Source organism: Copadichromis virginalis, linkage group LG13 (genome assembly GCF_057382275.1).
Source record: "Copadichromis virginalis isolate Kocher_CV1m ecotype Utaka linkage group LG13, C_Virginalis_male_GT1.1, whole genome shotgun sequence".
In the NCBI taxonomy this organism is placed as follows: Eukaryota; Metazoa; Chordata; class Actinopteri; order Cichliformes; family Cichlidae; genus Copadichromis; species Copadichromis virginalis.
Genome location: NC_140630.1, coordinates 8,034,297 through 8,062,048, shown reverse-complemented (window position 1 = coordinate 8,062,048; position 27,752 = coordinate 8,034,297). Strand labels below are relative to the sequence as shown.

Genomic DNA, 27,752 nt, shown 5'->3' with positions numbered 1-27,752 from the left:
AAACTCCACTGAGACGAGACCAGAGATACTAGGCTTGTAAAGGTTATGCAGATCCTGTATCCGTGTATTCATCTCGGTGGACAGACTTTCACAACAGCATTTACATCACGTGACATCCGTGCAGCTTCGCTTACTGTCTGTGCATTAGTATTAAGATTGGAATCTGGCCTGCAGAACAAACGCAGATGGCGCTTTCATCAAATCATGTGGGAAATTTGTGGCGAACATGATATATCATGAGACCCTGTGTCTACACTGAAAACCATGAAAGCACTGAGTGTATGTGTATGAGCTAAAACATAAACACATCTTAACAACTGAACACAATATGATAATCGGAGATGCCTTTTGGGTTGCTGCTTCAAAGACATTTAGGCAATTATGCTCGGGTCAGATTCCACACCAGACTAAAAGAAAAATGGACTGATGGGATTGACTTTGCGCACCAGAAAACTGACTTGCTGAAACAGAAAGCTGTCTCAGCCACAGCTGGCAACACTGGATGCATCAAACGGATCCACTTTCTCAAAGCTGCTAGCTAATTTATGCAAAATGTGGCTTTTTGGTGTGCGTGCTGTGATGCACTGCTTGATAGCATAAAATAGAGTGATGGTTAGTCTGAGTACATAACTCACATATTAACTGAGTTGGTTGTTAGGTACTAAATCTACACATGTTTTTATGAACTAAGCCTAACAAGCAAGTAGAAGCGAAAGAAACACCAAGAGAGTAAAAAGAATCCAAGTGCAAAACACTAAGATGCCAACAGGAAGTAAACCAGATGTCCTGGGTAATGACCTTGGAAGTGTGCCATCGTTACCACACCTCCAGCCTCACAAAGACTTTGCATGTGTGTTAAACGTAGACATTATACAAGAGTATTCCAACAAAGAGTACAGACACAGTAAAGAGTTCCAGATCAGTGACTCAGATCAGACCGGATGACGTCCACTGACACTGGCTGTGTTGTAGAGTTGGTATGAAAAGAAAAACTATCCTCAGAGGCCAAGGCCAAAGCTAGTTCTTTTTTGTTTTGTTTTGGTAATAGTATGCAAATGTGCGTTTTTGGGCTATTTTAATTAGAGCTAGCACGATACCACTTTTTTATGTCCAATACCGATATCATAAATTTGGATATCTATCGATACCAATATGAATCCGATATAGTGTATTTTTTAATCAGTAAAACTTTTTTTTTAATATCTTGCTGCATTTTGTATAAGTTCATACTAAAGTTTAAAAACAAAACAAAACACTAAAGCTATTCTGTTATATTTGTATACAAAAAAATACACTGCACCCAAAATATTTCATAGTTCAGCAATACTGATCAATCTAATAAACTTAAACCTAATAAACACAAGTGGTTATGGATCGATAGGCATCAATTATGCTACATAGTTGTATAATAAGCAGCCAAAATTATGTAGAACTTCAAACATTACACCCACACACTACTGCGTACCACATGGGAAAAGGAATTTTTATCTATTTTTTTAAATCTCAACTTGAAAAAATATTATACATCCCTTGTTTGTTCACATAAGATTTCAAGAGGAAAAAAGACTTTGTGACTTTTCACCTTATTTTAAACATTGTAGCCATTTATTTCTGAATCTCCCATTTAGACTGCAATCAGGCTCCCACTGCATGCATGGGCTTCACAGCACAGTGAGTTGTTTCAGGAAGTTAATGAGCAGGGCTTGTTGTTGAGAGGGTGGAGTGTTCCTCTCAAACACAAACAAGCCGTAAAGTGCTGAGAGGGAAGTGGGAGGTTAGCATAGCAGACAAGAGAAACACTCCAGTCCTGAGTGTCGCTCCACGTCAGTGTTTGTTCCCGTAGAGGACTTAAATTGCTCTGTCTGTACTCATGAGGATTTACGGTGTACTGGCATCATGAGTGAGTGTTTGCACCTCTGTAATCACATGTAAATTTTTGCTCCAGCTGTGGGGGGTTGGGGGACATATTTCAGGCAAGGGCGTGGATTTCTTCGGAAACACAAACCTCATTGAGATAGGTTGCGGTTGTGCTGCTTCTCTATGAAAGCTTTGGCTGGTGGTCTTTACCGTAAATGTGTGCACAGAAAAAAAGAAAAGGGAAACTCCCAAGAGGCCTTGTTTTGGATTTGGAAATGGTTCAGAAAGTATTTTTGAATGAAAATGGCTAGTGTGATCATAATTTTTTCTGTATTTGGGACTCAAGATTTATAAAACAAACAAGTAGGGCCTTATTTTTAAGCTTCAGTATCGTCAGAGGCATGATAGGTGCTGTAACTATGGCAGCTGTTTGAAAAAGGAAAATGAAAAGAACATCTAGATAATTCAGAAAACGTTGAAAAAGACTGGTAAACCCACACATACAAGGTTTACTTTTTCCTGCACAGAGGAATTTTGAACAGCTAAGAGGTTTATTCAGATCCAGAAGAAAATGACAAGCATTAGAATGATTTTTTAATGCATTTATGTTTACCAGAGTTTTGTTTATCAAATGCTTAACTTGTGACAGACTACAGACTGCACCAGAAGTGAAAGTGAAACTTTGTAAGAGGTAGTGATGAATGGCTTCAGAGCCAGTGGCACTGATAAAAAGGCAGGAGGCCGAGCTCAAGATGTCCATATATTAATCGAAAGTGAGAGTGACCAGGATGAACAAGGTCAAAAATGAGTACATCAGAGGGATAGCTCAACTAGAGGAAGGGTCGAGGCTGCGATGGTTTGGACATGTGCAGAGGAGGCTTGATGGACATATTGGACAAAGGACGCTGAATATGGAGACGAGGAGGTGTGACAGAAGAGGATGCTAGTTATAGGCTGAGATGGAGACAGATGATCTACCGTAGTGAGCCCTAAAGTGAACAGGAACAAGAAGAAGAAGAAGAAGAAATGAAGAGTAAGAGGCTTTCTTCCCTTGTTTTTTCTAACTTTATGTTTTGATTTATGACCCTCAAATCCCCATTTTGAGTCCTGACAAAGCTTCAGACTTCAGCTGTATGAACCACAACACGTATCATATAAAGTCTGGTCACTTTATTAGATACACTTTGCTAGTAGCAGTTTGGACGTCTTTTTTGATCCATATTGACACGATAGCATCATGCAGCTGCTGCAGATTTGCTGGCTGCTAGATGCAGGGATGTTTTACCAATATTCTTTTGTCCAGTTTTGGTGAACTGTAGCCTCAGTTTCCTGTTCTTAGTTGATATTCTGCTTCAAAATTTGAAGTGTTGAGCATTCAGAGATGCTCTTCTACATATTTTGGTTGTAATAAACAGACCACCCAGACCAGCCCACCTGACACCAACAGTCATGTTTTGATCAAAGTCACTTAACTCACCTCTCTTATGTCTTCTCTTCTTTATGAGTTCAGTCACAAAGAAAAGAAAGCATTAACTGTGTAAAAACATGGGTACAAATGGGGGTGGAGGGTTATAAGATTAAAAAAAATGCTGGTGTTGACAAAAAAATAATCCAACATTTGCTAAAACCTTACACTAGCTATATTCATTTTACTAAAGTTTATTCTTTAGTGTGTTCTTGCAGACAAATTTGTGAAATTATGACAAAGAATCTTTTTTCAAAGAAGTCATAATGTGGTTAAACCTTTGCATCATTTCAGAAGTGCTACAAAATGTAATCCTGGGAGAACTGCCTGATGTCAGGTGTTTCAGTAAACCATGCAGAGTAGGATTGTGGCACAGCCACTCTGCTCTGTGTGACGGAGGAGAGAGCCAAGCTTGTGATGACTGTTTACTCAGCCCCACTCTGAGTGAACACTGCCACTATTCATCCCATGCCAGCACTGGAAAAATCAGACACACACATACATATACACACATATACAGCAGGCGTACAAAAATGCTCCATTATGTGAGAAATCTGTGAATTTTCACAACTTTGTTACAGGAAAAACAGAAACTTATTTAAGTAATAAGGCGTAATATGGTTTTTTGTTAGTTCTGAATGCTTTAATGGACTAACTTCGCTCTTACACATCTGCTTAGGTCAGGTGAGCAGCAGCTTTTGGTGCTGGCATCTCATTGGAGATTTCAGGTTATCTCCAATTTAAAGCCCATCTTTCCTGGATGATATTAATCACACCTATTAATCTTCAGCGCTCTTTATTCTTTTTCTTTTTTAATGCTGTAACTTGTGTCTGACGTTGTGCAGCACACCGGTCAGTGTTTGTCATGCCAAAATCTGGTACACAAATAAACAGTCTTGACTCACCTTCCTCTCTCACACAAAGGACAGTTTGTACCTTGAGAGCATTCACAGGAAAACTCGTGGTACACCTTTGAGGGCAAACTTTTCCAAGAACTCCGCGAGGGAACAAAAAACAAAATGTAAGACTAGTAAGCACAATGTGAGGGTAAAATAATAATAAAAATAATGGAAAAAAAAGAAAAAAAGAAAATGGAAAAGTGGCAGTAAAAATACCAAATCACCACAAATATGTTCTGTATTTCAGTTCAAAAACATGTTTTTGTTTTAGTAAAAACGGCTCAGTTATAAAACGTCATTTCATGTCACGTGTACGACTATGGAAACAAAAGTAAAAAGTGCAACACCGCCACCTCGTGGACAAATGACATCAGTGCAGCTTCTTTGTCTTTGTCTCTCACAGACTTTGATGTAAGGCACAGGTGTTGAATTCCAGGCGTCGAGGGCTGGTGTCCTGCAGGTTTTAGATGTGTCCTTGATCCATCACAGCTGATTTAAAAGGCCAAATTACCTCCTCAACATGTCTTGAAGTTCTCCAGAGGCTGGTAATGAACTAATCACTTGATTCAGGTGTGTTGACCCAGGGTGATATCTAAAACTTGCCGGACACCGGCCCTCGAGGCCTGGAGTTTGGCACTTGTGATGTAAAGTTTCCTTTGCTTCTAAAATATTTACACTCAGTCCACTTTGTTAGGTACGTTCGTTCAACTCATTTCTAATGAGACACATGGCGGAAACTCCCCCTAATGGTGAAGAAAGGGGATTTAAGAGACTTTGAAGCAGTGAGAATAATCTGAAAAATAGAATAGAATAGAATTCAACTTTATTGTCATTGCACATGCACAGGTACAGGGCAACGAAATGCAGTTTGCATCCATCCAGAAGTGCTTTAGTGATATAGATATATTACAATAAATATTAGCAATAATATAGATATGTAAATATATTACAGAAATGGGTCTATTATGGAATGTTATAATGTACACGGTATGAAGTATGTTGTGAATATTCTATAACTATAGGTATGTACAGGCTGTAGTGAGTACAAGCTATGTACAGGATATGAACAGGATATAAATATGAAAAACTATACAGAATATGAAATAAATAACTTTACAGAAATCTGAGATATACTGTTATACAGAAATGGGAACTGTGCAAGTTGTAAACAGTTGTAGGGTTAAAAATTATCGTATGTACAGAATGATTATTACAGAGCAGTAATACAGTAGTGCAGTTAAGATAAGTGAGATATATGGATAATTTCTACAGAGGCTATATAAAGTGCTAGTGGTTGTGAGTGGTGGTTCAGTCCATGTTATTATTGTGTGTTTGAGGGTACAGTTGTCCATTGTGGGTGTGTGTGTAGGTGGTTGTGGGTGTGTGTATGTTCAGTCCATGTTTTAACGTGGGTCAGATGTCAGGAGGCAGAGTTCAGAACATACCCAGTGAGCAGCAGAAAATGGCTTGTAGATGTCAGAGGTCAGATTGTTGGCTACATTGTTTCGATAGGAAGGCAACAGTAATGCAAATAACCACTTGTTATGACCAATGAATGCTGAAATGCATCTCTGAATGTACAATCCTTGAAGCAGAATATCTACAGCAACAGACCACACCAGCTGCCACTCCTGTCAGCTACAAACAGGAAACTGAGGCTGCAGTTCGCACAGTCTCACCAAAATTGGAAAACAGAATATTGGAAAATTGTTACCGGATGAGTCTGTATTTCTGCCACAATATCTAGATGGTAGGATCAGAATTTGGAATAAACAACATGGCCCAGTTCTCCTGGATCCATCCTGGGGAGCGTTATTGCAGCTTCCCACCCTCAATTTCAAGTACATTTTTCTATTTCTCTCTCACTGACACACACACACACACACACACACACACACACACACACACACACACACACACACACACACACACACACACACACAACAAGAAGATTGTTGACTTATGTACCTTTGCATTTTTGAAATTTTGTGTTTCAGGTGCTGTATGTTTGATTTCTTACAGGCTTTGGAAATACACTGTGCATTTCTATATACATATACTCACCATTTGTAATATAATAACTGAAATAACACAAATTTATATGAAGAAATGAACAGATAAACTGTCACAATATGCACAACGCATGGAAAGAATGAGGTGGGCCCAAATGCAGACAACTGAGAGATGGAGGTAAAAGTTTAACAAAAAGCGAGCCTTTATTCTTGGCTGCACAAAATACTACAAAACAAAAGGCAAGGGTGACTGAGATAACTAACAAAAACCTAAACTGGGATAAATTAAAAATTACAGACTACTTAAACTAGGAACCTGGAAACACGTGAGGAACAAAGAAAAACACACACAACATATACACAGAGGGTAACAAGGGAATACGCAACAGGAGGGAGACACAGCTGAACCTAATATGACATGACGAAACAAAGGGGAAGCAAAACTCAAAACAGTAAAGTAAAACAGACTGTCGAAGTAAAACAGGAACCAAGAGTCATTCACAAAGATACAGACTTGACACTGATATGAGGAACAGAAGGAGCAGAAACAGATGAATAAACATGAAGACAGAATGAAACCTACACTGGAGACATGACACACTAAACATGGGAGGCACAGGAACAAAACCTAAGAACTACAAATCACTGTATATAACCATTAACTAACTAAAATGAAGCATATTAATAATAAAAAAACCAAAACAAAACACGGAGCCACTAGACTCTGGGCCATGACATAAACTCTGATAAAGAGGAGACTAGATTTTAGAGGTAATCCTGGAAAAGCAGGTGCAACAGCACATTCAGATCACAAGTCTGATTGCACGAGCTGGCTGCAGGTTCCCTCAACCTTATAAACCTTTATAAGGGTGGGGAAACAGGCAGTTGGATGAGTGACGAAACGTATCTCCCACTGAAAACGCTGCGTCCAGATGAACAGAATCAACCTTTTGGGGGCAACGGAATAATGAAATACAATATTCAGTGTGTGATGAAATAAAAGCATGTGTACTTATCAGAGGCAGTATATATTTAAGATGGGAAAAGTTCCACAGATGATTAAAAAAAAAGACTGCTTATCAAAACTGAATTCCTGCTCAAAAGTTACAGCCTGATTTTTCACATTTGGGAGAACTGAAGATGAAGATGCTCAATTAGCGTGGGAACCAAACTCTCAGATCCAGACCCAAACAATCCAGAGCTGATCCAGCGATGCCCACCCAAGATACCATGATCAATGGTGTCAAAAGCAGCAGAAAGAGCCAACAGTACATGACCAGAATAATCATTTGACATTTAATAACTCTCTATGCTGGCCATTTGTGGTCACTTCACTTTCTTTTCTTTGATCATTTTTGCTGTGTTAATGCATATGGAATGAAACTTCCCAAGGGTCTCAATTTGTTTTCAGATTTTTAAATTTTTTAACCTCAGCTCCTTAAATATATCAGTAATATACTCTATACATCCAGTTGTTCCTCTTGGCCACTTTTGGCCAATTGAAACCGTTTAAATGCCTTTGCCCTGTGGAAACCACTTCACAGGAGTGGGAATCTTCTATTCTTGTTGTCTTCTTGTTGTCTTCCAACAAGTACATTGTACAAACAAACTGGTGTTTTAATGCTTAAAAATATAAAAAATTTATGACTATTTTACATTTAAGAAAAGAACTGATGTTAGTTAAAAACATCATACAGAAAAAATAGAAAGAAAACTTCAAAACAATAAAAATTACAGACCTAATCTGTTGGTGGACACTTTTGGCCATGAACAGGCTGAAAGGATAGTGATTTTAAACAAACAAACGCAGGGTTTAAAAAATAATGATAATAATTTAAAAAAATATTTTTTGGTAAAGTGCTTCTGGAAAGTTATCTAAGAAATTATGAGCAGATAGGACCTTTGTAATTTGGCTGGCACCTATGTTTTATCCCACCATATTATTGAAGAGCTGTCTTGGATGACTGATATTGAGTCACGATGGAGGGAGTAAGATAGATGACTAAGAATCTGGAGCTTTGTGCATTTCCACAAACTCTTCACTTTCTGGTAGCTTAGCTTGAAACTGTGAATGCTGTTGTTCAGAAAAACGAGTGAGAGAGAGTAGTAAATTTGTTCACCTTTAGTAATCTTCAGTAAGTACTTTAGTAATCTGCTGTTCAAATGAAGAGATATTTTCTTATATTACATTTGATACTCTGTGCTCACCCATTAGCACATGACGCTATCATGTCCCAACAGCAACAGGAGCTGAAAAATGTAAAATCCTTACGAAGCACTTCAGTGAGGGATCCAAATAGCTGCTATAGTCACTGGATCTCACTCCAACATAGAGCACATTTAGGATGGATGTGCAGCTGATAGGTCTGCAGGAACTGTGTGATGTCATTATGGACCAAAATCTCAGATGACTGCTTCCAGCACCTTCTTAAATCTATGCCATGAAGAAATCTATGCCATGAAGAATTGAGGAAGTTCTAAATGTAAAAGGATCCAACTTGGTACTACCAAGGTTAACACTTAATTAAGTGGCCAGTGAAATGCAAGAAATGCAACATCATAGTGCCCAGTTTCCTAATAATTCCCACCAAATAGTGAATCTAATATTTTCCATGACAAAATGAGAGATTCGTTAAAAAAACACAAAAACTAATTGCCAAACTCATAACCCCAAAGTTTTACTTTAAACTCAGCTTAGCAAAAAACCAGATCTAAATTGAGTCTTCATGCACTTTGTTACAAGCAGCCTGTTGCAAAAAACACCCACAATTTGTTCACATTTCTTTAGTTGGCAAAAGAAGAAGTGGGTGTTCTTAAGATAGAGAATCAAAAGAAAGCCTCATGTGATGTGGCATATGGAGTTGATTTGTATGCCAGATTACACAAAAACTGCACTGAAAGTCAAAGGCAACAAATGTTGTGGAAAGAAAGAAATTATGTTTTTCTTTGTTAAAACACTGGAAACTGTTTCTCTAAAGAGAGTGTGTGTAGGGCGAGGAAGGAGAGTTTGCTGATTTTAAGACATGATAAGAAAAAAAAACAGGTTGGAAACAATTGCCCTAAACTGTCTATTAAATATAGACTTTCACGACATGACTATCATCATGTGGTTTTCATCACATCTCTGCTCCGTCTGTGGTTCTTAGGTAAACAAACAGAGGAAGAAATGGAAAGAGACAGGCGACAGATGGGGAGAGTTTTTGTAGCACGAGGTGAAGTCCTGTAACGACAGCGCTGAGAAACCTGAGTAAACGGATTACCACAGTTGGCTGCGGTAGGTGTCCTTCCCCTCCAGCTTCACCTGTCAAATCCTGAAAGTCTGAACCGAATCAAAGTCAACCTTCACCTTACTTGTCCCAAACCAGTAGATATTAGACTCTGAGTTTCTGTATGTGGTATTTGAGGTGAAAATAATTTTTCTTAGATTCACTAACCAAGATTAATTCCACATTTTCTATGCTAGACCTCTCCATGGTCTCATCCACAAGCTGCCACAGGATAATAAAGGAGTTCATAGTTTACACCCTTTGAATCATTATGGAGTATTAGTCACATTTCAAGCTGTGTTAACTTTTGTATCTCTGAATAATAGTCTATGCTTTGCTGCACTGTAGATAAGCAACAGTTAACAGCAAGGAACTGGTTTTTCCTGTAGGGGTGAGATGCTTTATATTTAACGTGAGATGAACTGTAGCTAAAGAAATATGATACTCAACCTTAGCCTTCATGCCTCATGTGAGGGGTAAGTTGATCCACCTGACACACTCAAAAAAACCCGATTCTTTGTCCTCAATAAACACGAAGCACTAATTTTGAGTAGAATGCTACTGAGATAGATAAAATCAAATGTTTATTTAGCCAGATAATGACAGCCAGATTCATTCACTGAATTCCACCTTCAGACCAACTGTATAATCTGTAGTATAAAGACAGTCTAGGGCCTAGACTGCCTAGACAGGATACTGCCTAGACTCTAGGCAGTATCCTGTCACGGACGATAATCAGCCAGGACAACTCATGAAACATCTGCTTGCATGTTGTTGAAATCAGCTGTGTACATTCACAAAGAGCATCAAACCTATTCTGTATTTAAAATATTAAAAATAATATTCATTGTTATGGTGCAATATGAATTTTAGGATCACATATTTGTCTAAGCTTCTCTCTAAACTTTATGCTCATTTTACTCCACAGCCACTAGTTTGGGAAAAGAAAGTGCTTCTGACAAACAAGAGCAACGTTTTTACCAAAGTTGTGACGTAAATGCGATAAACAGGCAACAAACAAAGCTGATTTATAGATTAGTGGAGAAAATAGAAAGAAATATATCTACTCCAAAAATAAAACTAAATGCTTTTGTAATTATGACAACAGTATTTACTGTGTGACACTGTAGGTACATCCCAACCCCAGTCACCAGTAAATATATATAATAATATAATAATAATATATATATATATATACAGCTGATCATCAACAATTCAACAAGTCTGCTCCTGCAGACTTGTTGCACACTACAACAGATGGAGCACTTGTGCTGTATTTAAGAAAGCTAATCTGTAAATCAGATTGGGAGCGTCCACATCAATCGGACTTCGATGAATCATGTGTTCAAGTGAAAAGCCACTGGACCATCTGGGCCATCTGAACCATCTGGCCATGAAGCCGTGATTCCTCCTGATGGTAAGAAGATAAGGCTCTCAGTCTGTGTTCGTCTGTTAGAACGAGGCGGTAACAATGTGTTAATCTTCCTACTCGAAGTAAAACTATTTTCCTAGGAGGTCAGTGTGCTGAGTGAGGTGACAGAGGACGTGCAGAAGGTTTGCTTCTGGCTGTGACTTTGGGATAAAATAAGGAAAAGGATGGCAGCTATGTACCGATCACCCTCTCTGGGAAACAAAGAATTAGTGGCTCTGTACGGAGGGGAAAGAGATCATTATTTTGACAAGGATGAGGACTGTATCAGTGAGGTAAGGAAGCTAAAGGTTTAAAGATAATAAAGTCTGTTTAAATCTGTTTTCAATATGTGTATGTATATGTACATTCAAAGTTAGATAGAATTATGAATTACGAAGTTGTGCACTTAGTTGTGCACTTATGTGAACAGAAGGAAATCCCCTGACTAGTTCCCACATCCTTCCTCAACGTTGCACTGAAAATCTTTTATTTGAGGCATTGCATGCAGAGCATAAAAATTTGGATAAAATACACTACTTCAGCGGTTTCACAGCTAGATGAAAGAAGTCTGAGTGCAACAGACAGTTGCTATTGTTTCTGATAACAACTACATAAGGTGTCTAAAAATGAAAAATGGAAATACCCTTATGAAGTTAATTTTTTATGCACACTCTAACCCCATGAATGCAAGATCTTTGCAGTTCAGCCACAGGTAGAAGCCAATATAGAAAAGGTTGAAAAAATAATGTGCAATCACTCAAAGCACTCAAAGTAAATCTATTGCACTGAATTCATTCGCAATGTTTCATAATCTTGGCAACTTCTAACCTGTCAGGAATGTGACCTGGACTCGGAGTGCAGTGAGGAAGGAAAAGACGGGAGAGGCATTCGCAGCTCTCTGTCACTGGAAATCATTGGTCTGCAGAGGGAGCAGCATGTTTACTTCTCCAACCAGGAGTACTACAGGAGGCTGGAGGAGCTGAAGAGCAATCACCTGAGGAACATGGCTGAGTTGGAGAGGATGTACATCAGCCAAGGCAAGGAAAGGCATGGAGGGGGCGATGACGCATGTCTGGGAAGAAACAAAGAGGCCAGGCAGCTCCTCAGGTTGGATACGCTCTATGACTCACACTTAAACCTTGACATAATAGAGAAATGGAAACATAAAGACCCCAATAACTATTGCTTAAATAATTGTATGGTTTAGTTTTTTTTTTATAAAGTCAACAGCCATCAGGTGTTAAATCAAATCTGCCTTATATTAGATTAGATTAGATTAGATTAGATTAGATTAGATTAGATGAAACTTTATCAATTCCTCGGATGGTTTCCTCCGGAAAATTCAGTTTCCAGTAGCACAGCACACACAACACCCCATCACCGTTATTTCTCTTCCCAAATGCTGCCACTGACCCACCACTTTACTTCTCATTCTTCTGAAATCTTCACTGACAGTTTACAAGTGTTTGGCATATACATTCATTGTTAATTTGACTGAGAATGTTAATGTCTGACCTAGTGGCCCTGCCAGGAGACTCCAGAGGATCAACTCCCAGGAGGAGCTGGACTTCCAGGAGTCATCAAGTGGCTCGGACCAGTCGGAGCTCTGTGGAGAGGACAGCATTGGGGAGCTGGACTGGACTCCCAGCCAGGAGCAAATTTTTGAGAGGTTGGTAATGAAGTATTAATTCACAGCACTGCTGAGTCTTCATTGGATACTGGAAGAGAGTGGAAAAAGATACAGGGAAACTCTGAGCATCATGTGTAATTCTTAGCTTTAGGGCCAGTCAATGCTATTAGTTCCTTCATCCCCTAGGAACTGCCTGTATACTCTTGTCACATTAGGCTGGGCATTGTTGGGCTCGACTGTGCTGAGCAGTGAGCACAGGGCCCAAAAGAGGACATCATGCCCTCAGGCCACCCTCATGAAGCCTAGAATAGTATAGCTGCTTTATTGTTGTTCAGAATATACACCTGTTAGTGCAGATCAGCATGAAATTTCAGTGCATGTACTCGCCATCTGACTGTACAATATAAATGATAAATAAATCCAAAGGTATGAAAATAATCTCAGATTTGTACACGTATGTGAATACAGGAGGAATTTGTCTATATTCATTATTAGAAAACGGGAGAAAACCTGTAAAGAATATTAGGAAAAACTGCCCTAAATATACAGTCACATTGTGCATATATGTTTGGGGGTTGGAGGGTAGGGGTACAGCATAGAGGAGTAGCTATGAGTTCCAGAGTCTGATGGCATTGGGAGTGAACCTGTTGCAGAATCTGACTGTCCTAGACCTGATGCTGCAATATACCTCTTGCCAGAGGGGAGCAAGGATGGGGTGATGGGCGCGGACGGAGTCTTTGATGATGTTACAGGTTCTGCTGAGACAGCGTCTGTGCACGACATCCTGGATAGATGGAAGAAATGTCCCAATGATCTTCTCAGCAGTCCTCACCACTCTCTACAACGATTTCTTCACTGTGGGGAATGACTGGGCTGTTCCAAATGAGCTGTTGAATGCGGTGGAAAGATTCGACACATTCACAGGGCTTCATCTCACCATCACTACCAGGGAATCACAGACTAAGCTCTAACGAGGGACCATGGGACACAGCACATACAGTTTGAGAGAGATGAGGGAACTGGCCACCAGTGGGAATACAGCTGATACTAATCACAGACAAATGAGACAAGGAAAGCAAAACAGTTTTCCCTTAAGCTACCAAAATAGAAGAGGAAGTAACAGAACACTGGAACTGAATCACAGGCTTGACTTTGAGACAGAAAGGTAAAGAAACAAAGAGAGACAGACCAAGACATGAGAACTGACAGGGACAGGAGATAAAAATGGAGGCATGATTGACACTGAGACCCAGACAAAGATACTCAAGCTACACACAGACAGAAGACAAAACAGAGACAAGACTTGGATGGACCGGACACAGAAAGGAATTATCATCTGAAGAGAAACCAAAAACTGGAAGGCAAGATGACAAATGCAGAAGCGCCAATAATACAATACACAGGACACAAAATAGACAGGCTTGACCACAATTACCATCACAAATCCAAAAGAATACACCGTGAATACATAAAAGTCAAAACCCTGGGTCAATGACTCGGAGACCATGATACTAGTGCACCTGTTGTTAATTTCATTAAAGCCAAATCACATAAAACCTGCTGCTTATGTGACCAAATCACAGAGGTTTAATTGAGTTGATGCTATACACTAATTAAAAAATATTCATACAAATAAAAGAATAAAGAGGGAAAGAAAAACCCACAAACAATAAAAAAGCACAAGGAAATTTAAAATAGTCATAATCATAATAAATTTACATATGGGCTTAAGCATTAGAGATAGTTTGTGCTATCTGATCTGATCTGAGTGATCTCAGATATTTGTGTTCTCACTTATATCCTCACCATGCAACATCTACACAAGTTCAGTGGTTAAATCAACATATTACTGATGAACAGATCTCACTATCACATTTTATTCTCCTGTATTTTCCCTCAGAGACGTGCTGCTGAGCCCAGAGAGGATGACGAGCCAGAACCGGTTTCGCTTCCAGCCCAATACCTCCTGTCCGAAACCGCAGGCAAGAGTGTCCGATCAAGCTGGTGCCAGAATTCTGCCCAACTCCAAAGTCACTGTTCCCAAACCTTTCCAGATGATGCTAAGAGAAGAGGAGAGGAAGAAGCACAAAGTGCGCACACGTTCAGAGATTGAGCTGGAGAACACGCTGCTGAGGCAGGAGTTGGAAGAGCTCCGAGAATGCCAGAAAAAGTTCCGGGCGTCACCTGCTCCGGCACACATACACCTGCCTCTCTATGAAATTATCAGCCGTCGCAATAGTCAACGGTCAAACCAAAGCAGAAGCAACACCAACAATAACAGGAACATGGATGCTACAAGCACCCAGACCTCTACTGCACTCTCACCACAGCCTTTTCAGTTTTTGGAGAGAGAAAGGAGGAAGAAGGAGGCCAGGATTGTGGCAGAGCTTGGAAAGTTTGGTGAGAGAATTGAGCGACATAACTTCAAGGCAAAGCCAATGCCCACATCTATTTATGGCACCAGACACAGAGAGGGCACCATGACTACAAGCCATGATCCCTACACTCAAATCTTCTACAAAATGGAAAGAGAAGCTAATGAGAGCCAAAGTGATCAAAGCTCAGACCTGGAGCTTGATATGCACCAATCCGACTCCTCTCTCGACTCCTGCAGGTCCCAAAGAAGTCCTTCTTCCAAGCCAATGAAGAAGCAAATACAGCTGTCCATTGAGATGGTGAAGGAGAGAGAGACCCCTATCACTGACCCCAGCGGCTGCAACATCTGCTTGTCTCAACAGCTGGGTGGCCCAGAGCTTCTGCTCAGTAACAAAGGTGTTCTCAGTGTGTGACAAAGTGTTTAAAACTCACAGCAAAAAGGGAGACGAGGAGCAGTTACATCTACACTGTTTTTGAGTTAGTTTTACAATGCAGGCAAGTCAACATGGTTTCTAGTTGCTCTTGATCAAACAATAAAACACGGTTAAAGAAATGCATGTGCAAGGATGTGTTGTTTTTGTTTCTGTTTTTGTGGAATATTTTGCAATCAAAAATACATTGATTGTTTTCTGTCATAATTTATTGTTTGTTTCAGGTTGTTTCATTTTTTTCAGTTTATATATTTAGAACCACCACAGTCGCATCAAGGCACTTTTTATTGTAAGGTAAAGACTTTAACAGTAATACAGAGAAAACCCCACAATCAAATTCCCCCTCTGAGTCCTCCTTTAAGCAAACACTGGTGACAATGGGAAGGAAAAACTCCCACTTAACTTTTGCATTTGCTGTAACCAGTTAGGTGTGATGGAGACAGGACAAAAGACACAGTGTGAAAAGTGTATTAATACACAGTCAGTGAAAAAGGTAAGTGAAGAAGAAACATGCAGCACATCATGGGAAAGCTCTAGTAGCCTAGGACTATCGCAGTATATCTAGGCAGGAGTCAAAAATCCCCTGATCCAGCCACAACTATAAGCTTTCTCAACAAGGAAAGCTTTGAACCTGGTCTAATAGCACGCTGCCTCCTGATCCTGAATCAAAACTGGGAGCTTTTGATTCAGGATCAATTTTCGCCACTCACTAACTTCGGCTATTTTTCCCCATCTCTGTGTTTATGAACTGTTCGGTAAAATGTTGCTCAAACAGGTTAAAACTAATCATGTACCCGTTTCTGCAAGTTCAGGGAACAAAATACCGGTCTGGGCACATATTCAACCAATGACTGACCATTCTCAGTGAAATGCCGTAAATAGCGGGGTGTTGGTATGTGTACCACAATCGCGTTGGTGCCAGATGATCACACCGCTCACGGAAGTCACTCCTCCACGCGCGTAGCCAGCTGCAGCTGAGAAGAGGGCGTGTAGCCCATTACAGTGCTGCAAGACGTCTTTAGAGATAAAAGCTTAGGTGTCAGTCACAGCACAGGAGACGAAAGGGCTGGACGCCTGTGAAACGTTAAGCCTTTTAAGCGGAATCCTGAAAATAACCAACGCTGGAGTTCATCGGAATTCTCAGGATTATGGAAACTCTGCGCATTCTGAGTCTGGGTAAGTGCACTTTATTTAAGCCTTTACTGAATAACTGAAGTCAAATAGCTAAAGTGTTTTTGCATTCGCTTGCAGGGGTGATTTGCATCAATATGATCTAACTTTAGCCTCCTGTAGTCTTAGTTGTTCGCCACAAAGCAGGTGTTATCAATAAAGCGCGGTTTGCGCTTCTGTTTGGAGAGTGGTGATTTCTTAAGACATTTAAGCTCGTGTTTATTTGAGGGGGACGAGGAGGTTTGTCCAGTCACCAAGTTAGACTTGAAGTCAGTAAATGCACGTGGCGCCTCCCCACGCACTTTGCTGGCTATCTGAGTTTGTCAAACTCAGTCTCTCACTCAGCGCAGTCGATCTCCATCCTCCGCCCACTCCACTGCTGGAGCAGAGTGTGTTGTCTTTCCTCCTTGCTTCTTCATTGTACCGTGTGTTTGTGCCACTCCCTTCTTTTTCTGGACAGATATTAAACTTGACCTTGCAGTAGCATAACAGATCCGACCACTGCTGACATTAAAGAGAAACAAAGTTATAAGTTATAAATATGTTATTTTTGACAAACTATCCCATTACATTTTTTTCCAAGTTATCTGCCCCATCAATGTTTAAACAAATACTGGCTACATTGCTTTTAAACACAATACACGACTTTGCATTTTGGCACCCAATGTCAAATCATGTTTCTGGTCTCTTTCCCCCCAGCTGTGTTCGTGAATCTTTGCTATCCACAGGAGGTCCCATGTAATGTCAGTCATAGCCCTCAAGGGATCATTTATAGAGTCCCAGAGTTCCAGGCACAGGCGTGTGACTATCACTGGGATAATGCAAGCGTAAGTTCAACACCTGCTTAGTTTGGGAAGGAAATTTTATTTCCTGATGTATCCTGTGCCTCTGTGTTTTTTTTTTTTTGTTGTTTTTTTTTTTAAGCATAAATCTATTATATACAGGTGTTTCTCATGACAGATAAAGCAGAAAAAAGTGCTAAAAAGAATGAATTTAATGTTTGATTGTCTGATCGGCACATGGCCATGTGGCTTTATATGATTAATGAGATTGTTATGATAGCTCCAGAGCCACTATTTTAACCCTGTTACGACTGTGACAAACCCTCTTACTGAATGAATTTGTAAAACTGCTCTGATTTTCTCATCTGTTGCCTTCAGGGTCATGTCCTCGCAAACCAGAAGGGTAAAATGGATAAACTGGTACTGAAAAGCAGTAACAGGAGTATTATGATTACCAGCTGTTTGAGCCACCTCAACTATACTCGGGACTGCATCTCTGAGGTGTTACACTCCTCACCTTTTAACTGCACACCGAGTAACACATGATAATTTAAAGCAGAGAGACATAATTAATGACATTAATTTAATTAATGTAATTTCATCTGCCTATCTTAGGGAATACAGCGCAGAGCAAGTTGTGACAGTGAGTATCTGCTTGCTTTATTTTTAAAGGATATTTGATGATACGTTTTTTTCCACTGAGGTAATTATAGATAATGTTTTTGATTTCTTCTTTTTACAGCTGACTGCAGTACTCCTGGAGGAGGTAGGAAACAGCAAAGCAGGAAATTATACTGATGTTAAGTTTTTATTATATTAGACAATTAAATCTTAATAATAAATTTTCTATGTAAAATTAGAAACGAATGACCTCTTCAAACAGGTATGGAAAGTTGAGATTCTCATCTCAAAAAAGAGATGAGCATCTGAGTCATAAAAACTGAATGGCAGTAAAGGAAGTCTAAAAGGGTTGTTGTCACACGCCTCCACTTCCTGTTGATGAATGAGCTGCTGAGGAAGTAGGTTTTTCAGTTTTCATTCATAAACAAGTAATCACTGTGTGATATTTAAAAATGTTAAATCACACTTGACCCAGTGCAAGAATTTAAATAGAATTCTGCTGCACTCAGTGCAAATTAGTATCTGGGACGTCAAGTCACTCATCAGCTCAGTTATGTAAATAAACTGCAATATCAATCTGTGGATTGATAATATATAATTACACAGTGAGTCAATTATTGTTGATATTGTCACGCAGTGTTGTCGGGTGTTCATACAGAGAGGAAGTTTGGAACCTTATGGCTAATCATTGTTGAAATGTGAGTTAGTGTAAAGAAAAAAACTGATTTGCTTCTGAGACGTCTGAAAATAGAAGTTTTGATGTTGCAAAAATATTATAGTTTTGTAGTACATATCACAGCTAGTCCAGAACTAGTTCATGAACATATAATGATGCTAAAAGGGAACTGTACAAAACTGTGTCAGTTACTAACATGCAGCAGCTTGATAGACTGTTGTCATCCAATAGATGAATGCCTGGATGGATGAAAAATCACTTATAGCTCAAAAGTGGCATCAGTCATGTCACAGACAACCCAACAAGAATATTTTCTAAATGACTGGAAGTCTAATTCATGAGGGATACGCAGCTGCCTGTCAGTTTAAATAATGCAAAAATTGTACTTTGGAGATCTCAGGCAAAGTAAAATGTTCAGCAGACTAATTGTCAAACTCTCTTTGCTCTTGTAGGGATACCTCAACATTACTGGTATATGATTACCAGTTTCTCCATCACGGCACTGCTGGTTCTACTGGTCTGCATTTGCAGGTATTTCAAGTCAAGTCAAGTCAAGTCAAGTCGGCTTTATTGTCACTTCAACCATCAGCTTCAATGCTGAACTCAAAAGTAACAAACTTCAAAATACAAAGAATAAACTCAGGCAGGCAGACAGAACACACAGCATGAATGAGGGTCGATCGTGACACAGACAAAGGAAAACACAGGGCTTAAATACACAGAGGGGGCCATCAGGGAATGGAAAACACCCAACCAGTCACTGGTTGGGTGTGAAGGGAGGAAGAGAGAACAAAAGAGATGCTGTGGAGGGGAGCCCGAGATTATTAATAGTTAATAATTGCAGAGAGGTGTATTAACACATAGTGAGTAAAAAAAGGTTACCAAAGAAGAAACACCTGTGCATCTTGGGAATCCCCCAGCAGCTTAGACCTATTGCAGTGACACTACTGGGAAGATTCAGGCTCACCTTATCCAGCCCTAACTATAAGCTTTATCAAAATGGAAAGTTTTTTTTGCCTACTCCTAAAAGTAGAGCGAGCGTCTCTGTCTCCCAAATCCAAACTGGGAGCTGGTTCCACAGAAGAGGAAAACTGAAGGCTCTCCCTCCCATTCTACTTTTAAATACTCTAGTAACAACAAGCAAGCCTGCAGTCTGAGAGCGAAGTGCTCTAATGGGGTGATACGGTACTATGAGGTCATTAAGATAAGATTGGGCCTGATTATTGAAGCTTTTGCATGTGAGGAGCAGGATTTTAAAATTAGATTCTGGATTGAAGAGAAGCCAACATATAAGAAATCTGCTCTCTCCTAATCCCTGTCAGTACTCGCAGAGTTTTGGATCAACTGAAGGCTTTTCAGGGAGTTTTAAGAACATCCTGATAATAATGAATTACAGCAGTCCAGCCTGGAAATAGTACATGCATGGACAGGTTTTTCAGTATCACTCTGACACAGGTTGTTTCTAATTTTGGAGATATTATGCAAATGGTAGGAAACAGTTCTACTGTTCATATGTTTAATTTGTGCTCCGTAGGACACATCTTGGTCAAAAAGATTCCTCACAGTGTTACTGGAGGCCAAGTTAATGCCATCCAGAATGAAGCATCTGGTTAAATACAGTATTTGTAGGATTTAGTATGTTCTGATATTCATAAGATCAGAACAATATCCATCCCTCCCTGTGACAGGCATTTGGTCCTTTCAGACACTGAGGCATGTGTCTGATTTCCCTTATATATCAATAGCAATTTGTTCTTCCAACCAAGCACAGTCAGTGTTTAATTAGTTTCAGTCTTTGCATTCACATTCACAGTCACCAGTGTCATGTAATTATTTGGTTCAGAGTGGAGTCCTGAGGTTGTGGAAACCTCAAACCAAAAGCCAGCAGCAACATAGCAGCTTAACCTGGTCCGGTCAAAAAACCAGCGTCTCTTTTCAAAGTTGAAGCTGTCAGAAATGTTTGTGCCATAATGAAGCACGAGAACTTTCACTTCCTACTGCCTATAGCATTACAAAAACCCCTTTTGTGTAGATTTTAAACTTTAATCTTTTTGTTAACCCTGTGTTGAACCATGTCTTTGTTAAACATGCATAGCATTAAGAAAAATATTTCTATCTACAAATATGAATTAAAATAATTTATATACTTTTTTAATACATACAAAGTTCTCTCCAGTAGCTTTCCAACAGTAGAGTGAAACTGATCTTTTTGCATTTAAGTCTGAGATCAACACACACAGCAGAGTGACTTGATGCTATTTATAAACAAAGTGCATTTATATATATATATGTGTGTGTGTGTGTGTGTACATATATATATGTTTATATATAGTTCTAAAGATATGTTAACATCACAGTAAAATTGCAGTGAAATGAAACTATAAAACATTAATACCACTCTAGTGTTGGCACTTGTTTCTGGAGAAACCTTTGTTTAAATGTAAATCATACCGTACCTGGTGTACAGTACTAGTACTTCTGTTTTATTAAAGATAAGCTATATAAACATGTTTTATACAAACTATGACTGAATCTGTTAATCCTGCCTGCTTCATTACAGTTGTATGTTTAACGTCACTGTATCTTAATTTTGCCTTTTCAATGTATTTTCTTATTAAAACAGTAACATTTATATCTAAAGAGACTTCTGTTTTCTTTTTTACAGCAAAACCTATGTGTGCTCTGTTATCTCATGATTTTAACAAATGGAGAGAAAAAAATGAGATGGTAAGATAGGGTATTTTGTAAGGTGAAGAATCTTGTGATAGGAAGTGAGTCATAGAGATCTTTGTGTCTATGATGGGAAGAATCGCTGTACTGCTTTGAGGGCAGGGATTTTTTTTCTCACTCTTCAAAAATTACCACCAGCTGTAGCACAAAGGTTTCACTGCTTTCATATCTTTCTACACACACCGTTACTGGACATGCTGGGAGCTGTTTTACAAAAAAAACCCCACAACCTTAAATGAAAATTGCACCTATTTTATACAGTGTTGCTCACTTAAGTTTAAACTTAAAAGTTATGTTATTTTTTTTTTTAGTAAATAAACTGATGGGATTTACTGGGAGAAGAGGAAGCTGGAAAATATAAATATCGAGTGGTTGGCAGTTGGTGGAATCACAAGTTCTGGTGTACGGAAACCACTTATTTAAAAAAAAAAGATTAGAAAGAAGTTGTTCTAATTTCTGCTGTAGATTTGGGTTTTTTTTAATGTTTTTTGAGGACAGGAAATGACCAACAGACCTGGGCAGCTGCTGCAGCCGAGATTTACTGCTTATTGTGCAATACATAAACAAATGTTGCATAGGGTTTCCTCTCGTATCCTCTCTTTCTTACAACTTTCCCATCTCCATTGCCAAACTACATTGGCAAGCTCTCCACCCTTGATGAGTGTATAACTCCCATAAATACAGTAAGTGGATGTCTTCAAATTTCCTCCCTCTTAACCCTGGCCAAACTGAGGTTCTTGTGTTTGCTGAGGAAGTCAATCATTGCTTTGATTCTTTCTGCAACAATATAAAATGATATGTGTTTGAAAAGGCACAAATAAAGTCATTATTATCACTCAGAGGAAAGTTATCGCACATCAACTGTAGCTTTCGCTAGCGGACCAGTTGGGTGCCAGATTGCACAGAAACAGCTTGTGTGTTTGATGATCAAGGATTGATAGTCAGGTCCTTGCAGTTCTGGGATTAAGACATTTTCAGCAAACATGAAGATTTCTTAAACTCTTAATCTTACTGGCTGCTCCACAAACATACCACGAGACATTCCCACTGAGCATTTGTGCCACCCCTTCCATGCACCACTGCTAATTAGGACATGCTGAACAAGTAATATAGTTTCCCCTCACCAAAACTAAAGTGAAAATATGTATACCCTCTGTATCACACAGCAGATCTCATTATTTGTCTGATATGGCCAAATCATTAAAACTGTTTCAAAAGGCATCAGCGTGTTGCAATCTATGTAAAAAAAAGAAACCAAAAAACTGAGGTTACAATATTTCCCACATGGCAGTTTTATCCAAATCACAAGGAATATATCTTTGCACTAAATTAGAAACTCACAAACTTAATTCATTTGTTAGTTTTTCTATCGAGGCTGGGGATTTTCAAGTAAAGTGCTTTCAAAAAGCATTTTTGACATACTGTCAGTAACTGTGTTTCCAAACTTCCGAAATTTAAATGTCAAAAGTCATTGTAATTTGACTCACTCTGTCTGATCAGACATATCAGTCCTGCTAGGAGATTCCAGAGGATCAATTCACAGGAAAAGCTGGACTTGCAGAGTCATGATGTGGCTCTGACCAGGAGCTGGCCTTGTTGATTATGTCATAAGTCATGCCCAGGTTTTTCTGTGGATCTTCTAACAAAATGCTTCTGTATTAGGTGATTCTCAGCTCAAGGTTAGCAAACTTTGAAAGGACAGAAGGAACTGGAGCACACAGCACTACAGTGGCTTTGCTCGAAACGCTAAAAAAAGGAACAGGGAAACCAGTTTGACCAAAACAAAACTCTACACAGCATCCTGTGCAATTCTCAGATTGACTGTAAATTTAATCAAATATATTAACGCACACTGAATCCTCTTACAATTCCCCCCATTTCACTAATTGAACAGACTTTCAGAAATCTTGAATACTGAATCTAAGGGTAGGAGTTCTGCGCATGGGAACTAAACCACCTCTGAATTATCAAGATAAAACTACATGCAGGTACCTGTTTATCAGTGTCCAAGAAGTAACTCATGCAAGCTCTTTTCCTCATGCAGCACACAACAGGAAATGTCTGTCAGATTTATCTTACTAATGGAAATGCTAGGCAGCTTGCAGGAGCTGGCACACCATCGGACATCACACATCTGATCTGAGTGACTTTGGACATTTGTGTTCTCACTTATAGCTCCACCATGTAACATCTAGGCAAGTAGAGACTATGCACCCACTAAACTCACTAAACACTACCCACTAATCACTCTTGCAGACTTTTCTCAGAGGTTTTCAGTCTTGACTTCCATGTCTTGGACTATTGCACAAGAAGTAGACACCCTCAGATTCATGACAGCTCACTGACATCCACTGGCCTATCTCTTCCCCTGCAGATGAGTCACGAATCACACTCCACTGCCACAAATGGATTTTAAATTTGGTAACAATTCAACTAGTAACAATGCATTTTATGTTCCAGGATTTCAGTCTAAAATTAACTAATTGTGAGGCTGGGCTGTACTGTGTCACAGTACTGTGTGACAGCAGCAGCCTCACTTTTAGCAGTGCACTCTGCTAAACCACAAAAATTCCGGACTAAAAATTTTAGGGAAATGAAAAAGAACAAAAGGCTTTGATCTGGCATAGAAGATTCCCTTATAAGTAAATTGCAAAAAACACTACACGGATAAAGTTAATGGTTTGCGTGGTCTTTTACGTCACAATCTATACTTGTCACTATGTTGCTTTTAATAAATACAATCAAAAGAAACGTGTAAATAAAGGAGGCTTGACCTGCCTTACCCTCCCCTGGGGAGAGGTATGACATACGATCATATGGCATGTGTCTCGCAGTGCTGAGACTTCCGGCGGTTTACCTGCTGCGTTAAGCGGGATTGGTGCAAGACGCATTTCAACAATAAAGAAGAGATTACAGTCAAGAGGAAAAGACCGCACATCTTTCCCTTTTAAACTTTCATCTGAGTGGAATCGTGACAATACAATACAAACTGCGATGTGCCGCAAATCATGTGTTCTCTAACAGGACGTTCTTGATCATGCGTTTAGAAAGAAGCCTTATTAAAAAATATCCTCTGCTGTGCGAGACCCTTTAGCGTGCACCTTTATGAAACCTTTAATCATGTTTAATCATGTGGGAAGAGAAGGATAACAGTACATGCACGTGACGTATACAGGGCAGGATTTCACACCTCCTCAGACGCTGTGTCAGACACTTGTGGCGCTCCGTCTCTCGCTCTTAGGTGCTCTTCTCCCAGCATGATCAGATCATTTTAATCATACCATTTTAATTATTTTGTTTTCAGTTACTACTGATTTTATCTACTGTTCTGATTTTATCTGTTTTGATTTTATATACTGTTGTTTGTTTGTTTGTTAATTAGTTAGTTAGTTTATTTGCTTGTTTTATTCAATTTTAAATCATGCTTTTTATTTGTTCTTGTTTCTAATGTCTCTGTAAAGCACTTTGAATCACCTTGTTGTTGAATTGTGCTATACAAATAAACTTGCCTTGCCTTGCCTTGCCTTGCCTTTGTTGTTGACACTCTTTCCACACTTGATCTGTGGAATGACTGCAAGAAGAAAGGAGGTGGGGTGGGTGTGTTTGTGAACTGCAAGTGGTGTAACCTGCTACATGTATCTGTTAAGGAGATTTTGCAACCGCGACGTCAAGCTACTTGTCATCAGAATTCGCCTGTATTATCTGCTGAGGGAGTTTACAAGCGTGATCGCTATTACTGTCTACATCCCTCCATCTGGCAAGGCTGATGTAGTCATCAGCTCTGTGACTGCGCCTCTCCAAACAAAACATTTGGGTGCCTTCATCCTCATCACAAGAGACAATAGAAAACTGGACCTATTTTATACTAATGTCAGAGACACCTACACCTTCACTACCCTCTCTCCACTGGGCAGGTCAGATCACAACCTGCTGTCCTGTTCACACCAGCATACAAATGACTGCTACCCAAATAACAAACCTTGGGTTACAAACAACTTGAAGGGCATACTCAATGAACTGAGACTGCAGTGCTTTGTGTCAGAGAGACTGAACAGCAACACAGTTCACCCAGGGAATTGTGCTGTCCCCTTTCCTCTTCACCAGCTATACGACTGACTTCACATACATCATATAAACGTATCTCCTTCAGAAATACTCTGATGACATGGCCATTACTGGAAGTGTGGAGATGGAATGGGAAGAGGAGTAAAGAAGACTGATTCATCGCTTTGTGAGGTGTTGTGATGTAAATTGTCTGCTGCTGAATGTGGCCAGAACAAAGGAGCTGGTGGTGGACTTCAGTAGAAGCAGATCCCAACCCTTCCCTGTCTGCAATGGTGGGACTGATGTATAAGTATTTGGGAGTCCAACTGGATCGCAAGCTGGAGTGGTCTGGCAACATGGATGCTGTCTACAAAAAGGGTTTGACTTTCTACGAAGGCTCAGATTCTCCAATGTATGCAGCGGGCTGCTTTATATGTTTTATCAGTCTGTTGTTGTGAGCACCATTTTCTTTGCTGTGGCATGCTGGGGTGCAGGCATCAAAGCAGACTGAACAAAGTCTGTTGTTGGCATTAAGCTCGCCACCCTGGAGATGGGGATCAGACAGAATGCTGGCAAGACTGCGAGAAATCATGGACAATGACTCCCACCCCCTCCATAACACACAGGACAATCTGAAGAGCAGTTTTAGGAACATGTTCCTTCAAACTCGCTGTCTGAGGGAACATTACAGGAAGTCGTTCCTTCCTGCTGCTATGAGATGCTTTAATTCATCTGGTTGGGTCAAAATTAATCAAACCTCAGTGCATCCTATCACTTTTGTACACCATAATATATATTTGCACATATACTTGTCCTTTATTTTAATATTTATCTATCAATATCTCCGTTTCTACACTTTATAGGAGTGTTTTATGTTTGTTTTACATTTGCTCCTATGACAACTCAATTTCCCCCTGGCATTAATAAAGTCTCTCTGGTATGGAGAAGCTGAGGCCAAGAGAGAGATAACCCAGACATGGATGGGGCTTCTATATGGAATACAAATAACAGATTTATTGTTACCGTCTGTGATCTCACCTGCTAGTTTTGGGGCTTTTCCTTTTGGGAAATGAACATACATGGATGAGGGCGTGGAGTACTATATTATCAGATAACATCTTGGCACATATACTAGCTATTTAAAAAATACCACAAGGCCAACAGCAAAACTTGAGCACTGACTTTATGTAGAGCTTGTTGGCCCTTTGAACAGCACAGTGAATCATAATGCGTCAGATAATTGTGTAAAAAGTTCTCTAAAGGTCACAAACAGAATCAGGAGGTTCCTTTTAATAACTCATATCAAACAGAGGGGAAGTCGGGAAGAAGAGCTGCCAGAGACCTACCACACACTCTGTCAGGAATATATGTCATAGAGTTCCCAGCAGTGGACTGTAACTACCGTTGGTATAATGCAAGCGTAAGTTCAGCATGTTTATGTCCTGAAATAACCTGTGCCTCTGTGTTAAAAAAGCACAGCACTATGACATACAGATGTTTCTCACACATATTGTTTTGATGTCTCCATTGTCACTATTTTAATCCTCTGACTGAATGAATGTGTAAAACTATTGGGATTATGCCATATGTTACCGTCAGGGTCACGTGATGGCAAACCAGAAGGAACAAATAAATGACCTGATATTGAAAAGCAGTGACAGGAGTGTTACAAACAGCAGATGTTTGAGCCAGCTCAACTATACTCGAGACTGCATCTCTGAGGTGTTACACTGCTCACTTTTTAACTGCATACTGACTAACACATGAATAGTTTAATGGAAAGACACTTTAAAAGCCAGATTAGATACATGTAACTGGAATAATATAAACTGTAACCACTTTACACCTGACATTTCAGCCGCACTTTTATAACTATGACATTAAATTGAAAATGTCTTTATTCTGAACTTGGGGATACAGCGCACAGCATATTGTGTCAGTGAGTATCCTTCTGCTTTATTTTATAGGGATATTTGATGATATGTTTATTTCCATTTAGAGGAGTTTGCATAATGTTTGTGATGTCTTCTTTTTACAGCTGACTGCCGGACTCCCCAAAACTACTGGAGTAACATTATCAGTTTCTCTTTCACAGCATTGCTGGTAATGGTGGTACTTCTGTGCTGCATTTGCAGGTGTTTCATTGATGTTTATTATTAACAACACTTTGTTCATGTCAGGGTTATCAACTCCTAAGCTTCTGGCATTTGACATGTATTTTAAAATTCATTTCACTTCCCTCACTGCACTAATAAATCTCAACAAGGGAGTCTCAGATCACCACTGAGAGTAATTGTAGCGTCGAGCCAAAGATGGGAAACAGAATGACTTCTGGGCTATAAAAATTAGTGCACTTTGTAAGTGCCTTAAACCTGCAGCAAG

General features: G+C 39.5%; 2 protein-coding genes across 2 annotated transcripts; both read left to right on the top strand.

Annotated features, from left to right (window-relative positions):
* Positions 1–1,925: 1,925 nt before the first annotated feature.
* On the top strand, positions 1,926–15,559 carry LOC146695181 (protein FAM161A). The gene is made up of 5 exons (XM_085477103.1): positions 1,926–2,890; positions 9,380–11,203; positions 11,746–12,017; positions 12,430–12,579; positions 14,441–15,559. Exons 2-5 carry the CDS (start codon positions 11,096–11,098, stop codon positions 15,327–15,329), a joined length of 1,419 nt encoding a protein of 472 aa, XP_085333229.1. The 5' UTR covers positions 1,926–2,890; positions 9,380–11,095; the 3' UTR covers positions 15,330–15,559.
* Positions 15,560–16,368: 809 nt separating this feature from the next.
* Positions 16,369–21,230, top strand: LOC146695180 (uncharacterized). The gene is made up of 6 exons (XM_085477102.1): positions 16,369–16,523; positions 17,217–17,344; positions 17,678–17,800; positions 17,915–17,942; positions 18,042–18,065; positions 19,049–21,230. Exons 1-6 carry the CDS (start codon positions 16,496–16,498, stop codon positions 19,195–19,197), a joined length of 480 nt encoding a protein of 159 aa, XP_085333228.1. The 5' UTR covers positions 16,369–16,495; the 3' UTR covers positions 19,198–21,230.
* The last annotated feature ends 6,522 nt before the right edge of the window (positions 21,231–27,752 follow it).

Coding starts and splice junctions, on each gene's coding strand:
- LOC146695181 (XM_085477103.1), top strand. CDS start 11,096: ATGGCAGCTATGTACCGATCACCCTCTCTGGGAAACAAAGAATTAGTG. Junction 11,204..11,745: donor ATGAGGACTGTATCAGTGAG/GTAAGGAAGCTA, acceptor CTAACCTGTCAG/GAATGTGACCTGGACTCGGA. Junction 12,580..14,440: donor CAGGAGCAAATTTTTGAGAG/GTTGGTAATGAA, acceptor ATTTTCCCTCAG/AGACGTGCTGCTGAGCCCAG.
- LOC146695180 (XM_085477102.1), top strand. CDS start 16,496: ATGGAAACTCTGCGCATTCTGAGTCTGG. Junction 17,345..17,677: donor ATCACTGGGATAATGCAAGC/GTAAGTTCAACA, acceptor TGTTGCCTTCAG/GGTCATGTCCTCGCAAACCA. Junction 18,066..19,048: donor CTGCAGTACTCCTGGAGGAG/GTAGGAAACAGC, acceptor TTGCTCTTGTAG/GGATACCTCAACATTACTGG.